Below are 15,660 nucleotides of genomic sequence, written 5' to 3'. Positions count from 1 at the left end.
CACAAAATGGTAATAGAATGTAATCTTGAGGGAATATTTTCTTTCATAAGCAAGTTATTCATTGGTATGCACTTACCAATGATAGCAAGTTCATGACAGAAAAAAAAAGACAGAAGTTGTTCCTATGACTGCAGCTAGTGAAATCTTTCAGCTGTATTCATAATTCCCTGAGGTGCTACTAACAAAAGTGGATAGCTATGGTTAAGAAGACAGGTAGCACAGGCGAAAGAAATGTTGATTTGGATTCTAAATGTTCTTCTTTATGAGTGGTAAAATTTAGGTTTAGGCACAAAGGCCAATATCCTCATTTCCCAGTTATGTCGCAATCTCCCCAAAATATGCTATTCCAAAGTGATGCCTTTCAGGAGTTCTACAAAAATAGGTACACGGGTCTGCTTGTGGTAGCACTAGATACAGTAAATCGGCAAATGATTGTTTGTATCCAAGCTTTCTTATGCTCAGAAAAATAAGGACTGTTAATGACACATGGATAAGCTTGAATATGAAATTAGGAGAATGCAGTTGCCTTCAAATGACCAAATAACTTTTTCAGATACAAGAATGCATCAACAACATCACACATTATACAGTGGCACATGGTATTTGCTATATCACTCACTTGCATAGTATATGTGCTACGTTTAAGTGTGCACTAATATATCTTTAAGTGAACATAAAACTCTGTGAAGCACAATGAGTATATCAAGCTGAAGAATACACATCGTTTATCCCCAAATATCCTAAAGCTTTTAAAATAGGGGTATTCTACCTGGATTTTTTTCATGTAATGCATCTATATAATATATATTTCTAAACCAAACAACCACAACATAACAAAGAATAAGAATCTAATGGACAGTGAACCTCACTTTAAAATGAATCACATTTTGGAATTACGGATCATGGCTCAATACTTAGCAGTATGAATCTAACATGGATTTGCAATCACAAACAATCCATGAGTTCATTAACAATCATGCAATTCAAGGCACATTAGATCTCTCTCTCATCAGTGGCATGACCACTTTCTATTGACTGAAATAATTTATCATGGAACAGTCATTTAAATCTTCAAGAAACTTGCTGATTTCATTTTGATTATCATTTACAACAATCATCTCAATGATAGAATGGCAGATGATTTTCTCCAGATCTGTAGCATTCACTATTGTAGAATTACAGCTGTAATTTAACTGTAGATATTTTCACTGGAATAGAGTGGGAGAAACATACCATAATTAGCTACTGCTTTTCCACCTTTGGCTCGTATTTCTTGAACCACTCTGTCAGCAGCTGAGGAACTCTTTCCATGTCCCTTGAAGTCACCTCCAAGATCATTCACTGTGACAGATATAAAAAAGACAAAGAGAGACAGAGAAATTGAGTCCAACTAGTACTTAGATAAAATAGCTGTCATTTTCTGCAGTCTTCAGTGATCATTCAGGCATTGCCTCACTGGTATAGTGAAGATTTCATGCTGTAATGTATGTCGATGAAGATTGTCAGTTATCCAGGTAGAGTTGTCTGAAAGTTGAGTGATCGCAACTGGATTTCTTGTTGATTTGAAACATTTCAATGCTTATTCAAGACTTATCTTCCAGATTGAAGAAGCTATTTGGATAAGCAACAAAACGTTTCAAATCAACAACAACAAAAGATATCTAATTGCTATAACTCAACTTCCAGATGCTGTAATGCATGTGTAAATTTCAGACTTCCAAACTTCAGGCATGTTAGCATCTCCTATGAAGGTTGACAATAATATAAGTAGTTGCCATCCTGCAGTCTTTCTGTTAAGAAAGAGTTTATATTGAACATACTGTTAATATTTGGGTCTCTTTCTATAAACTGCTATCTGAAGAGGTCTATAAATTGCTATCTGAAGAGGTCTTTTAAAGACCTCTTTATTCTTGCAGCAGCTTTGCAGATATTTGTTGTGACCCAGGCCCACGTAGTTGATATTAAATGCAAAACAGTTCCAAAAAACAAACAGATTTTATTAAAACATCTGAGAATTAACTCATTCTCAGCGTATTCTAAATGAAATGAAAGCAAAGTCCTTAAAACACCAGTCTTTAGTTTATCTCTGACCTTGGGATAATTAGGCAATCTGCCAAAGGCTTTTCTTGGCAACAATTCAGGAACAGAAGAAATAACTACAGCCAAACAAGAAACAATTCTCTCAACGGTTGTTTTCCAGCAAAGAGGCCAAGAGCTGTTGCTAGTCTTTTAAGCCTAATGGAAGGGGCCAATCATCTCTTGGCCCTACTCCCGAATCATGCTCTCTGCTTTAGCTGCTCCTGCCTTCTGGCAGCTCTTCTCATATGTGCACTAGGAACAGGCTCCTCCTGTTCCTCTGCCTCTCTGTCAGCCTCTGGAAGCTCCCAAGTCCGCACACCAGTCCCTGATGGCCCTGGCCCTATCTCTGCCTCCGATGCAGAGCCCTCATCTGGGCCTTCCCCAGCCTCCAGGACTGGCCAATGTTCTTCCTCAGCCTCATCGCTGTCCGACTCCACTGCCAGCTCCGCAGGCTGCTGGCGGACCACAACAATATTAAGCAATTTGGCGTATCCAATCAACTGTCCTAAGTACTAAATATCATTTCCTGTATTCAAAGTGATTTATCAGTTTCATTAATTTTAATCAGCGGCTTCTTCAAAATAGCATTATTTTTAAGATTCGCATGGAAGCCTTAAAAAAGTCTGACTATTTTGATGAGTATCAGAGTTCAGGTAGCCCTCAACTTACAATTGGTCGCCTAGTAACCATTTAAAGTTATGACATACTTCTCCAGGATTACTTATGATGATCCAGGTTCATAATTCAATGGTTGGAAAGCCTTCCTCTCAGTCTCCTGATCTCATTTTGGGTGCTCAGCAACCAGCCACCATTTAAGGCCATTTGCAGGATCCAGATATATATATATATGGCATGCATATCTATCTATCTATCTATCTATCTATCTATCTATCTATCTATCTATCTATCTATCATCTATCTATCATCTATCTATCTATATGCCAGAAACTGGCATTTACGTCCAATTCCTGGCAAAAAAATACCCATTGTGGACAATTCACTTAATGACCATGGTGATTCACTTCATAACCCACAAAAAGGTCGTAAAATTTGGTGCAGGCATATGGTGATCCACTTGATGACCAGGATAACTTACAACTGTAATTCCAAGCTTAATTACACTCATACATTAAGTAGTGCTACACATTTATTTATTTTCTTTGCTAACAGGTCAAAATCCATGAGGTCAAAGAAATCATTCTTTTCAACCAGGGCTCAATTCTAATTTACTTTTATACAGATAACCCTTACTGATTTATTTTTACTGTACATTCAGATCAAAAGGTCTGAAGGGATAAAATAAATTATACATTTTAAAAAGGTTTTCAGAAAGAATATATAAACATTTTCCCATACAACATGAAAAAGTCCAATCTTTCTTTCGTGAAATAGGTAAAAATACTTTGGTTAAAGAATCTTGACAAATCATCAAGTAATCCATATTTCTGATAAGCAAAAACAATTGTGAAAACAATTGTGTGTTTGATGTACAAGCTGAATATAAAAATATGTGTTTTAAACCCTGGACAAACTTTTTGTGGCAATAAGCACAAAAGACTGATTTTTTTGAAAGTGCATCAACCTTTGACAGATCCAATAATTTATTACTCCTTCACAAACTATTTTTAATCCAAAGGGCAATTCCAAAACATTGCATTTTTTCATGATGAATGGACTGCTATCTATCTAAATAATACAGAAAATTCCAAATTAAGCAATAATGTTAGAAAATAATTCATCTAGAAGAATAAAATAGATATATATATATCTGTTTTTATGAAGCAGCATCTCCCCCATGTGGTCAAACCTAAAATGTTTTAACCAGAAAAATATATTTAATCATTTATTTGGCTCCACGGAATATATTCAAAATAGACAGAATACATTTAGTCACAAGGAGTTGAGCTTGAGTCAATTGAGTCTTTATGTTTTAATTGGCAGTATATTTGAAAGGAACTGGTTTTGGGGGGGAAATGACTTAAAAATCAGCAATTTTAAATTTCCAGCATTACCTTTTTATTTCAACTAGATCTTGCATTTTTTTAAAAAAATGCCTTCATTTTCTTTGCTAGTTATTCTACCTTTTGCTTCCATTTACGTACAGACTATCCATGACATGAGAGCTAGTTTGGTAAAGTGATTAAAGCATCAGACTAGAACTCAGGATACTCTGAGTTCTAGTTCTGCCTAAACACAAAGCCAATTGGGTGACCTTGGGCCAGTCACTAACTTTCTTTTACCCCTAGAAAGCAGGCAATGGCAAGCTACCTGTGTTTGCCCTAAAATAAAACCGGGTCTTATTTTCTTTTGGACACCAAAATAAGCACAAGGGCTTATTTTGTGGTGTGTCTTTTATTCCATGTATGAGAGGCCCACTTCTTCTACTTGCTCGCGATGGGGCAGGAGGCAGCACGGTGTGCCAGTGCCACCACTGTGTGGCAGGGCGTGGTGGAGCTGCACCATGCATACTGCACCGGCTTACCTCAGGGCTCCCGCAGCCAGGCCACCCATACCCCGACACCTGCCTCACCTCACAGCTGTGGCACTAGCACACTGCTCAGTCTCCTGCTCTCCTGTTGCAACCACAAGCAAGCAGAAGAAGTGGGCTGGCAGCCACATGGGCTCCTGCTGCACATGGCTGCTGGTGCTGCTGCCATGAGACAGTATCAGGGTGTGGATGGCATGGCTACGGGGGCCCTGAGGTAAGCTCTACCATCCTCTTGGCTATGGCACCACAAACAACCAGACGGAATGGGCGAGTGAATGGGCTCTTAAATAGGGCTTATTTGGGGATAGGGTTTATATTAGGTGCACACATAAAAACCATGCTAGGTCTTATTTTTGGGATAGGTCTTATTTTCAGGGAAACAGGGTATTTCTTAAATATTGCCAAGAAAACTGCAGGAATATGTTCAGGAAGTTACCAGGAATCAGCACTGACTACAAACACCAAATATAGCCATGAAATAGAGAGATATATACAATACTTGTTCTTCTATTTTATACTTTTGTCTCTTTTTTTATTATTCATTCTGCTTTGGTTTATGTTTATATTGGGGCATTATCAAGATGCAGGTAGGTCCAGCAGCTCCTCTGAAGAGACAAGCCTTTCACTTTTCACTAAAGGGATGGGGGGGAGGCAAAACAGTGAACAGTGAACTGAACTATCCATATATAACAAGTTTCCCGTTTAAACCAAAGGTATTCATCCAGGTGCTTATATTTTACTTTAGTGGATTTCTTAACTAATCTTGTTAATGAAAACTCAGAAAACCTCATTCCACAAAAGTTCACTTTCACTCTTGCTCATTCTAAAGAGGCCTGATTGTCACAAAAGTAAAATAGTAAACAAAGTTGCTCATAGGCCAACAGAAAATTCATGAAAGCTATTGAGGAAAAAAAAATAGCTTCATACAAATTGGATTTTTATTCAAAAAGGCTGTTTGCATTCAGTGTTTCCGGCAAGGATTCTGATTCCACTTAGCATTTATCTGTAAAATTATCCTGCTTATATTTATAGTCATATGCTGAATACAGCAGCTATATACAACATTCATAAATATTAATCATAATAATCATAAGCAATCATAAATATTTAATGTTATGGTTATTTCAATAACAGAAATGGAAAAATTCTTTTTCCCATTATTTAAAATATGGTTTTAAATTCTAAATACTTCTAAATAATTATTACGCTACCCAATTCCTATTAACTCCCGATAATTCTGGACATTTTACGGATTGTTAAAAACATCTAAAAAGAAGGAAACAACAAAATCTACCCAACTTGGAGTTTTGTTGCTATAAAACACTTGTTTTTGCATGTAACCTATTTTGAGTACAAAATGATAAAGGCTTGTTCCAGCCCCTTTTAATAATTTTCTGTAGAGCAATGTCGGCAACGCTGCTGACTGGAGAATTCTGGGAGTTGAAGTCCACACACCTTATGCTTGCTGAGGTTGATAAATACAGACTTAAAGGGAAAAAATCAAAAATTTGAAACACCTGTTAACACAAATCAAAACTTAGCGTAAAGAGGTGATTCAGTCAAAATTGCTAAGACAACCAAGACTGGATCATACAGATTTGCAAGCTGAAACTGGGGGCACAAAGGCCAAGTCAAGATTTTAGCATAATTCAGCGTGTTCGTTGCCTGCACCCATCAGCAAAAGAATATTGTAAAACAGTGTTTCCTAATCTTGATCACCTTAAGATGCGTTGACTTCAATTCCCAGAATTCCCCAGAAAACCGTGTTGGGCTCTGTACATCTTCAGACAGCTAAGATAAGGAAACGCTGTTCTAAAAGATGGTACAGGTCTGGTAAATTCAAAAACTCCTTTCCTGTTTATACAGGTAGTCCTTGACTTACGACCACAATTTGAGCCCAAAATTTCTGTTGCTAAGCAAGACAGGTGTTAAATGAGTTTTGCCCCATTCTATGATCTTTCTTGCCAAAGTTGTTAAGTAAATCACTGCAGATGTTAAATTAGTAACACGGCTGTTAAGCGAATCTGGCTTTCCCATTGATTTTGCTTGTCAAATGGTCACAAAAGGTGATTACTGGAATTATCATGAATATGAGTCAGTTATCAAGCGTCCAAATTTTAATCATGTGACAATGGGGATCCTGCAATAGTCATAAGGGTGAAAAACGGTCATAACTCATTTTTTTTTTCATTTCATTTTTTGAACGGTTGCTAAGTGAACTGTTGTAAGTTGAGGACTACTTGTAATTGTATCAAGAAATATGAAATCTCCTGGTTCGGAGGTGATTAAAAATTTGGAAAACTTCAACTCCATATATTAATTCAACTCATTAACCAAGACATTTAAAGTCATGGCAAAATTACCATCCCCTCATATTTCCTAGCCTAATATCCTATCCTTTGATTTAATAGCTCAGTAGGTCTCTTTTAGACAGTCGTTCAAACATAAAATAGAATTAGAAATAGAAAATAGAATAGAACTCCAAATAGAACTGAATTTGGCTGAAATCTAAAGCCTTGGAAAAACAAAAAGGAAACTTAAGAGTTTGCGTGAGTATGTGGATGTGGCAAAACATCCCCCCCCATCCACAAGTCTTGTTTCTATCTCATTGCAGGGTTGTGTTGGGAAAAAAACAAACAAAACAAGCAAAATCAATTCCTCACTTTTCTCCCTCTGATCCCCCTTCCCTGCCAACCACACAAGTCAGGATATTTGGGAATGGCTGCTTTGGGAAAAAAGGGCAGAGGTGGGAAGAAGGATCAATGTGCCTCAGCCAACTGACTCCCATCAGATGAGTGTTACCCTGTCCAAAATCTGAAAAGGATCCCTACCCTTTAAGCTTCTGGAGGATTGTGAAGCTAAATTGGGAGTTGAGTGGTAGGCTGTTTGGTGTGGCATCTGTAAGGAGGGGGGGTGGTATTCTAATTTTTATAGTTTTTAATGAATTGTTGTGAGCTGCCTAGATCGTGATGTGAGATAAGCAGCAATATAAATCCTGCAAATACATAAGTAAATACGGACCTGGAAGACCCACAACTGCCAAAAATATTTTTTCTACATCACAAGGGTGTGCTTATTTGCTTGTTTGTATTTTCATGCTTTTCATCTACAATAATCTGACATTTAGCTAAATTGGCAGAAGTGATAACTTCTTACTAGAGGGTGAGACAATGCATGCCAAATGGAAGACAAAACATGATTTCCTCTTTCCTTTGAGAACTGCCAATGCCATTTCTATAACTGGGCACAACTGGAAATAATTTTCAGGCATAACATAATTGCTTCTTATGAGAAGAATCCTGCCAAGGGATTTAACATTTTAAACTTATTCAACAACCAAACCAAATAGTCTTGTAAATAATGAAAAAAGCTGTCAGATAGGCAGCCAAAATAAAATGGTGAAAAAGCAGTTCTTTTGCAGAAAGAGGTTATTTTATTTAGTTAGTTAACTGGTTAGCTAAGCTATCTTAATGACATGCCATGAAAATACTTTTTCATTTTTCATTCACTGGAGACTTTTGTATCGAAGAATGAAAAACCTTTAAAGTTGAAGTCCTTGGGCTAATAAAGTAATCCTCTGAGAACCCTCGTAATAATTGGAGTTTCAGTTTGGCAATATTGCTCTAAATAACAAAATGTATAAATGTACTTTTTTCACATTGATATCTCAATGACCTTCTGAAGATCAACTACATATTCTCTGCATTCCTCACTTTCTGCTCTTTAAAAGGGTGCAGGAGGAAATAATCAGAAACTGGTCAAATAACTTTCCAGGCACACTTATAAAGTAATCCCCCTGTAAGTTTGGGTTCATTTTTGCAACCTCTCTATTTCTATATGGGAACAACAATACATTCTTCCAATCAGAGCCACGTAAGTGAAACACATACATTTTTAATATTTTTCCCATTTAATACCTTCAAAATCTGATTTAATTTGTGTGTGTGTGTGTGTGTGTGTGTGTGTAAATATACATGATTTACTTTTCATTAGTATTTGGAAATTTAAAACCTCTATTACCAACAAATTTGGTCCCAAATTATTTTTAAATGAACCAAGGTATACAGTCTTGCAAATCAGCAACTAAGCAGGGGTGCTTAATTTAATTTCCGTTATTAGGTTATATATATATATATATCCGTGAATTAGGTTCATCATCGCATTCTGTGGTAAGCACATTGGGCTAAATTAGGTTGCCAGTCTAATAATCTTTTCCATTACTGCTAAACTGAAGTTCAAAAGATAACCCTATTAGTTAGTGGCTGAACTATCCAGCCAGAATGTAATGGTTTGCCATTCATTCAAAGTACCAGGTAATCTCAAGATATCTAATAATTATTTTTTAAGTGGAAGCTGGAATCAGACATTGCTAAATCCAGATGGTCAAAGTGCCTACTAATCCCAGATCTCTTTATTCAGAAACAATTCTCCCTGAGTTCAGTAACACATATTTCCCAGTTAGAACATTAGTGTTAATGTTGAAAAAGTACAGGAATTACAAACACATCACTAAAAGCAGGTTTATGTATTTGTAGGAATTTTAATAAACTGAGGGTTACTGACATTCTTTTATAAAAAAAATTTTTTAAATCATTAATAATACAACTCAGATAGTTGTCATCAACAATTCTACTCTGTCAGATGAGTAGAAGCTAAAAACTAAAAGATTACTCCCTATAGCGCAGCCTGGGAGAAAAAGTTAAAAGATACTTTGGATTTTCTTGATCGAAGTCCAGAAATACTTGTTAAAAATTCAAAGATCACAAATAATACCTGTGAAACTATATAGCCTACATTGGACAAAGACCTTAGTGATATATTCTTTTTTCAAAATAACACAACTAAGTGTAAAACTTTTTTTTAAAATCAGAGTTATTATTCAACTCTTGCTGAATTCAACTATTCTTCAAGAGTTATTATTTAAACACACAATTCTAAATTGAAATCAAAGAAGAAAAATCTAATTATCTACTTGAACAGGACCAGGCTTGAAAGATTATGAATGTGGAGAACAGATAATAATCTGAAAATGCTTTGTCCCACTCAAAAGCATTCAGATTGAAAGCAATACTAGTTTTTCACAGACTAATAATGAATATGAGAAAGTCAAAAACTGACAGTTATTTTATTCCAAAGTATAATATTCTCTGTGGCTAGTTTGTGTCTGGGATCTAGCCGGCAAGTTGGAATGTTACCTAAATTTCTTAAAACTGTATGTTTGCATTATAAAATGTCTTGCCAGCTCCAGCTGAATAAACTATTATACAAGAGATTTTGTTCTTTGTTCCCAAAATGAGTATAATTTTTAAGATTTGGCTTTGCCAGATTTTCCGACATGATTCCAATTTACTAGACACTCTAACTCATTATTGAGTTACATCAGAAAATGGACTTTGTAACATTTGCTGTTGTAACAGTTAACATCTATTAACTCTTCAGTGGACAAAACTAACATAATCAGTGTACAAATATCTATCTGCAGTAATTCATTCCTTAATTTCTTAATAAACTTTGAAGTACTTGTTGCAAAAGAGAGCTACCAATAAAAATGAATGCCAAATATCCAAATTAATCTCTTAAATTTCACAATGTTATCTGTGTAGGCTAGTGTTGTACACATGATTTAGAAATGGTCATCTAAGGCATTTCAGAAAGCATAATAATACTAAATTAACTTGTTCTTATGGAACTATACATTCCCTAACCACTAGCTACCAGTATAACTTAGCATTATGTTCCCCATAAATAAATAGCTGTACTGGGTAAAATGGCATATCAATAGTATCCTAATGTGCTAAGTGTTGTGACACTCACTGACAAACCTCGTGTTGTGGCCCGTCAGCAGCCTGTAGAGATTGTAGCTGATTCCGACAATGAGAAGGCTGATGTGGTGCTGCACCAGCAGCCTGTGCAGCTGGCACTTGAGTTGGACAGTGAGGAGGCTGGTGAAGATGTGGTGCCAGAGGCAGGCATTCAGCCAGGGCCTTCAGAACCTCCAGAAGCTCCTTTAAGTGAAGAGGATGAAGAGGAGGAGCCTCTTCTCAATGCATGGTTGCGCAGAGCTGCCAAAAGGCAGGAGTGGCTCCTCAGGAGGAGGTCTCCTCGAGAGTAAGGCTTGGGGCTAATTGGCCACTCCCTTAGCCTATTTAAGGAGAAACGCCGATTGCAGCAAGCTGTAGGGAACAACTTTAGTTCACTCTCCTTCACGTCTGGATTCTCTGCAAAATTGCTTCTGGGCTTTCTGCCAACCCTAGTAAGACTGTGATTACCTTATCTTAGAATTCTTGTAGGCTGTTAAGACAGTTTATTAACAGCCTTTGGTTGAAAAAGACTGAGTTATTTGAGTAAAATAAGCTTTGTATAGATTTTGTGTGTGCTGCATTCTTTGGGGTCCGTAGCTAGGGCAGAACACCTTGGATCTTCATTACCATGGCACATAATTTTTTTTAGAAGGAATTTCAGTGGAAAAGCAAAAAAGAAGAAGAAGAAATTGAAGAGTAAAGAAAATAATTTTATTTTTAAAAAGGTGAAGACTAAAACAAGTTTCACTTTAAAACACAATTATGGATTCAACAGTTACTGGCAAAAGAAAAAAAAATACTTACCAACCACAGCAGCTCCTCTTTCAGCAAAAGCCAATGCATATGCTCTGCCCAGTCCTAGCATAAAGAAAAAAATAAGTAAAGTCTTTTATAACCTGACAGTTTAAAAAAAAACACACAACAGGACGTCAACGTCAAAGAAGACAATTATATATTGTATTTCCCCCAAAATAAGATGCAGTCTTACATTTTTTTGCCAACAAAAAAGGCATCAGGTCTTGTTTTGGGGGGGAAGGGGGGGTCTTACACTGACTCATCTTGAAGCGGCAGCACCAACACCCCCGCAGAGCAGGAGCCTGCAGCCGGCCCACTTCTTCTGCGGCTGCTTGCCGCCGCTTGCATGCATCACCACTGGCTTCAGTTTCGCTGTCAGAGGCCTTCTGCAGCCGATAAAAGAGCTCTTGATTGATCTGGAGCTCTGTTATCAGCTGCAGAGGGCTTTCCAGAAGGGCCTCTGACAGTAAAATGTAGCCCTGGGAGAGACACTCAATCTGGACCTCATTTCTTGGCTGCAGAGGGCTTTCTGGAAGGGCCTCTGACAGTGAAACAGAGGCCGGGGGCGATGTGCACAAGCAGTGGCAAACAGTTACAGAAGAAGTGGGCTGGCAAGGCAAAGCAGGTATTGGGGTATGCGAGGCTGGTAAGTAGGGTAGCTCCACCCCCCTCATACTTTAATTTTTACCCATACACCTCGTCCCACCCACTGCACCTCAGAATGGGCAGGGTCTTAATTATGGCTTATTTGGGGGGGGGTAGGGTTTATATTGGGTGTATGTGTAAAAATCAAGCTAGGACTTACTTTTGGGGTAGGTCGTATTTTCGGGGAAACACGATACTTAAAAGCAAAATGTTGTATTGTTCTTAGATATCTGAGTATCTGATGCATCAGGTTAAATCGAAGCAGAAAAATACTCAGTCCTGATGACATGTGATCTAGACCAGTGTGGTTCAATCTTGGCAACTTTAAGATGCATAGACTTCAATTCCCACAATTTTCCAGCAGCATTTCTTAAAAGTTATCAAGGTTAAGAAACATTGTTGTAGAATCAATTGGGAATTCCAAATAGGCCACTAGAGAAGAAACTTTTTGAAAAGGCAACAAACTGCTCAGAATGCAGCAGATTAGTACAATTCAATTAAGCCACCAAACTTTAGAAGGTATTCTCCCCTTTATATGTCCAAAGACATATAAATTTTCCACTAAAGAAAAGAAAATTGTTTTGCTGCATGAGCTGCATGATACTACTGTAATTTTGTAAGGTTTTTTTTTTAAAAAAGTTTGACACTTGAGAAAATTACTTGAAGTTCTTTTCAGTACAAGTGAAATACTTTAAAATACATCTTGACTAAACAGAAAAAGATACATATGAACTGAAATATTTTCACATAGTGTCTTTTCTTGAATTTCCTCCTGAGATCGTTCTTGAGGCTGTCTTCTCCACTCAGATAAAATTATTGTGAAGATAAACTGGCTACGCAGTTCTTATATCCACAGCATTTAGAAACTAAAATCACATTTTCAAACTGAAGCAAGATTAATAATTAAGTTTCTTTACATAGGCAATTTCTGATCTGAATATATCGAAGAATATATCATTTTTAAGCAGAATGATTCAATGTCCTTTTTAATGAAAAATGCAAAATAATTACGCTGACAAGGTATCAATTCATCTTTGATTATTGTATTTCTTTAGCAAACTTCAGCTGAGAACTTGATTGTTCCAACTTAAAAGAAAAGTAGAGGGGTTGTACTTTTTATCATAGCTACAGAAATACACAATTAAGTAGCCTCTTTCCTCTCCTTAATTGTAGTTAAGGCCACTGATGGATTCTGTTTCTAAATGTGAGCAAAGTTAACAACTCAATGAATTAATTATCTGATGATTTCATAATCAAAACAAGTTTGTTTTGGACAGAATGACTCTAACCTTGTACTATGAACAGTTTCAGTGTATTATATCTGTCAGTGCAATTCTCTACATATTGCTCAAAAGTCCCATTAAATTTTCTGTCGCTCCCTCAATTCACTATATTTAGAATTGTAATTTCATTTTGTTTTATATACAATATGCATTAACTATACTTAACAACCTACAAGTAGAACAGATTTTCCTTTTATTCCAGCCCTCCAAAGATCTTAAATTTTCTCCGGAGACCTGAAAGAGCTGGTTTGGGGTATTTGGGCATGTGTAGAGATTGAAGTCCAAAATCCTTACTAAAATCCTTACTAACCTGGACATCTGATATTGTGTGGATCAAACAGCCTGCCAATCTCACCCAGTTCCCCCCACCCCTAATTTCAGTAATGTTTCCATATTCTTGGCTAAATTTCCATCAAATTCAAATATGTAGTGGTATTTCTTCCATTTAATTTTAAAATACTTTCCACTGTTCAGTGGGGAAAGAAAATCCGATGGGTGATTATATTATACTGAACATCAACACCAACAATCAGAATCCACCTTATGCTAAAGTATTAATAGATTGTTAATTAGCCTCTGTCTCCTAAAGTCTGTTTTCCATAACTTAAAAGACAAAATGTGTATAAGTAATGCCATTAAAACAAAAAATCACAATCAGCAAATGAATTGCTAATGGAGAAAGACTGCTACAAAAAATATCTTATTCGGCAAAACTAGTTTGACAAGTCAATGGTGAGTAAAAATTATCACATAATTTATCTTTGTTATACCTGTTTGGTATCAAGCTTCTTTATCTCTGAATAGCCAGTAAAGCTTTAAAACTAACTATCCAATCTCTGCCTAGCTAAAACTAGGAATATTTTACAGACATTTTAAAAAATGGAGAGGATTTTTTTTTACTATTCTTGAATCAGTTCTAATATTATATGTACATATGGTTTTTAGAGTTAGTACAGAAATAATCACTAAAGAAAAATGGATTCAAAGGGACCAGATCGTGTCATTTTGAATTATGATTTGAGTGCATGAATTATTAGAGTTAGTTCACAGAATTCAGGTGGTTACGTGGGAAATATCCCAACTTCCAGGCTCAACCCAGAAAGTAAAAACAATTATGTGAACAGGTATTATTAGGTTGAAGATTTAAACAAAGAATCGTCACCACTAAATAAACGACTTTCTTTCTGGAGAGAAAACAGGCTGCACTTACAAAGGTCTATCATTGGATCTACTTAAAAGTAAATTCCGGAGTGGCATGGACAAAATTATAAACTCGGCTTCATTTAAAAGGGCGGTTTCGTCCTTAAGGAGAAATGCAAACAAGAATACAAGAAAGCTGCAAAGATCTTCTTGCAGCCTATTTACAATCAAGCACCCTAGCAAGGAAACCTCCGGACAATCAACAGTCATCGTGATCCACCACTTACCTCCCCCAGCACCGGTCACCAGAACTACCCGCCCGTCAAATCTCAAGGGAGAAGACATCCTGCGTCCGATCCACGCAAAATGAGCCTTTCGTGGAGTCCTGCCGGACTAAAGGGATAGAATACGGGCAAAGGGCACGGGGGAATGCGCACGCGCGCAATGGCTTGCTGCATCCTGGGAAACGTAGTTTTCTTATTCACTCTCGGCTGCTGTGTTAGGTGGATTTAATTTAATAATTATTGCGGTACATGATCCCACTCCCGCCCACCTCCCAATAGTTTCACCATAGCAGCCTCCCCAATCGGAGTAGAGCCGTTGTGTAATGGCAATAAGGATAATTACAGGGCGTGTTACGGGTAGTTAAATTGTTAGAAGAAATATGCTTCTGGGTTCAGCTCCAACTGGGGAAAAAGACACTGGAAACATGGAGACTGCTTGGAAAGATGGTTTAATGGTGGACAGGATCACTTGGCTTGAGTTCCTGAACAGAAAAGGGAGGAGATACAGCGAGTCCCCGGGTTTTATGCTTTCTCTGGCTTTGAACTTCCTGGGGCCCCGAAAGAGTATCCATGTCTCAACCAGGGAAATATAATATTCTGACTTTTTAATATTTCCTAAAATATTTCATTCTTCTAGGAAAGGGGTGGGTGCTAACTTCCTACAAAATTAACTTGGCATATTCAACCCCATTCCTCAACGTACGTTCAACCACAGAGATTAAATACTGTTCAGAACACGCTAAGCAAAACGTGGAGGGCTCATTTATAACTCAAACTGTCATGAGATGAGGCCGAGGATTGACTAGATCTGGAGAGTAACCAAGGCAAAGAATCCTCCTTGCCTTGAACTGAGCCCTAGTACTAAAAGCAGCTCCAAGATCCTGATTGTGGTAGTAGGAAGTTAGCACCCCCCTTTCCTAGAAGAATTAAATATTTTAGGAAATATTAAAAAGGCAGAATATTACTTCCTGGATGAGAAATGGAGAAGCATGTTTTAAAGACGAAGCAGCTCCCACCTTCTTGCTCCCCGCCACCCTTTGTCAATGGGCCAGAGGCAGAAACTCAATTCCCTTCCCTCTTTGTCAATGGACCATCGTCTGCAATCCAATAGGACCCTAGCAACAGAAACTAACACAATAGGACCC

The 15,660-nt window shown here is 37.2% G+C and overlaps 1 protein-coding gene across 1 annotated transcript in view; it reads right to left on the bottom strand.

Annotated features, from left to right (window-relative positions):
- The window catches only part of HSD17B4 (hydroxysteroid 17-beta dehydrogenase 4), a 60,626-nt gene extending 45,786 nt beyond the window's left edge, over window positions 1-14,840 (bottom strand). Inside the window, exons 1-3 of the mRNA XM_034432826.3 lie at window positions 14,519-14,840; window positions 11,173-11,226; window positions 1,234-1,341 (exon numbers count right to left, since the gene is read on the bottom strand). Coding sequence (XP_034288717.1) covers window positions 1,234-1,341; window positions 11,173-11,226; window positions 14,519-14,576 — 220 coding nt within the window. The 5' untranslated portion in view covers window positions 14,577-14,840. The remainder of the gene's footprint in view (window positions 1-1,233; window positions 1,342-11,172; window positions 11,227-14,518) is intronic.
- Window positions 14,841-15,660: the final 820 nt, after the last annotated feature.

This window comes from Pantherophis guttatus, chromosome 2, assembly GCF_059756535.1.
Source record: "Pantherophis guttatus breed Tessera chromosome 2, ASM5975653v1, whole genome shotgun sequence".
Classification (NCBI taxonomy): Eukaryota; Metazoa; Chordata; class Lepidosauria; order Squamata; family Colubridae; genus Pantherophis; species Pantherophis guttatus.
This window is presented reverse-complemented; position numbering and strand designations above follow the sequence as displayed.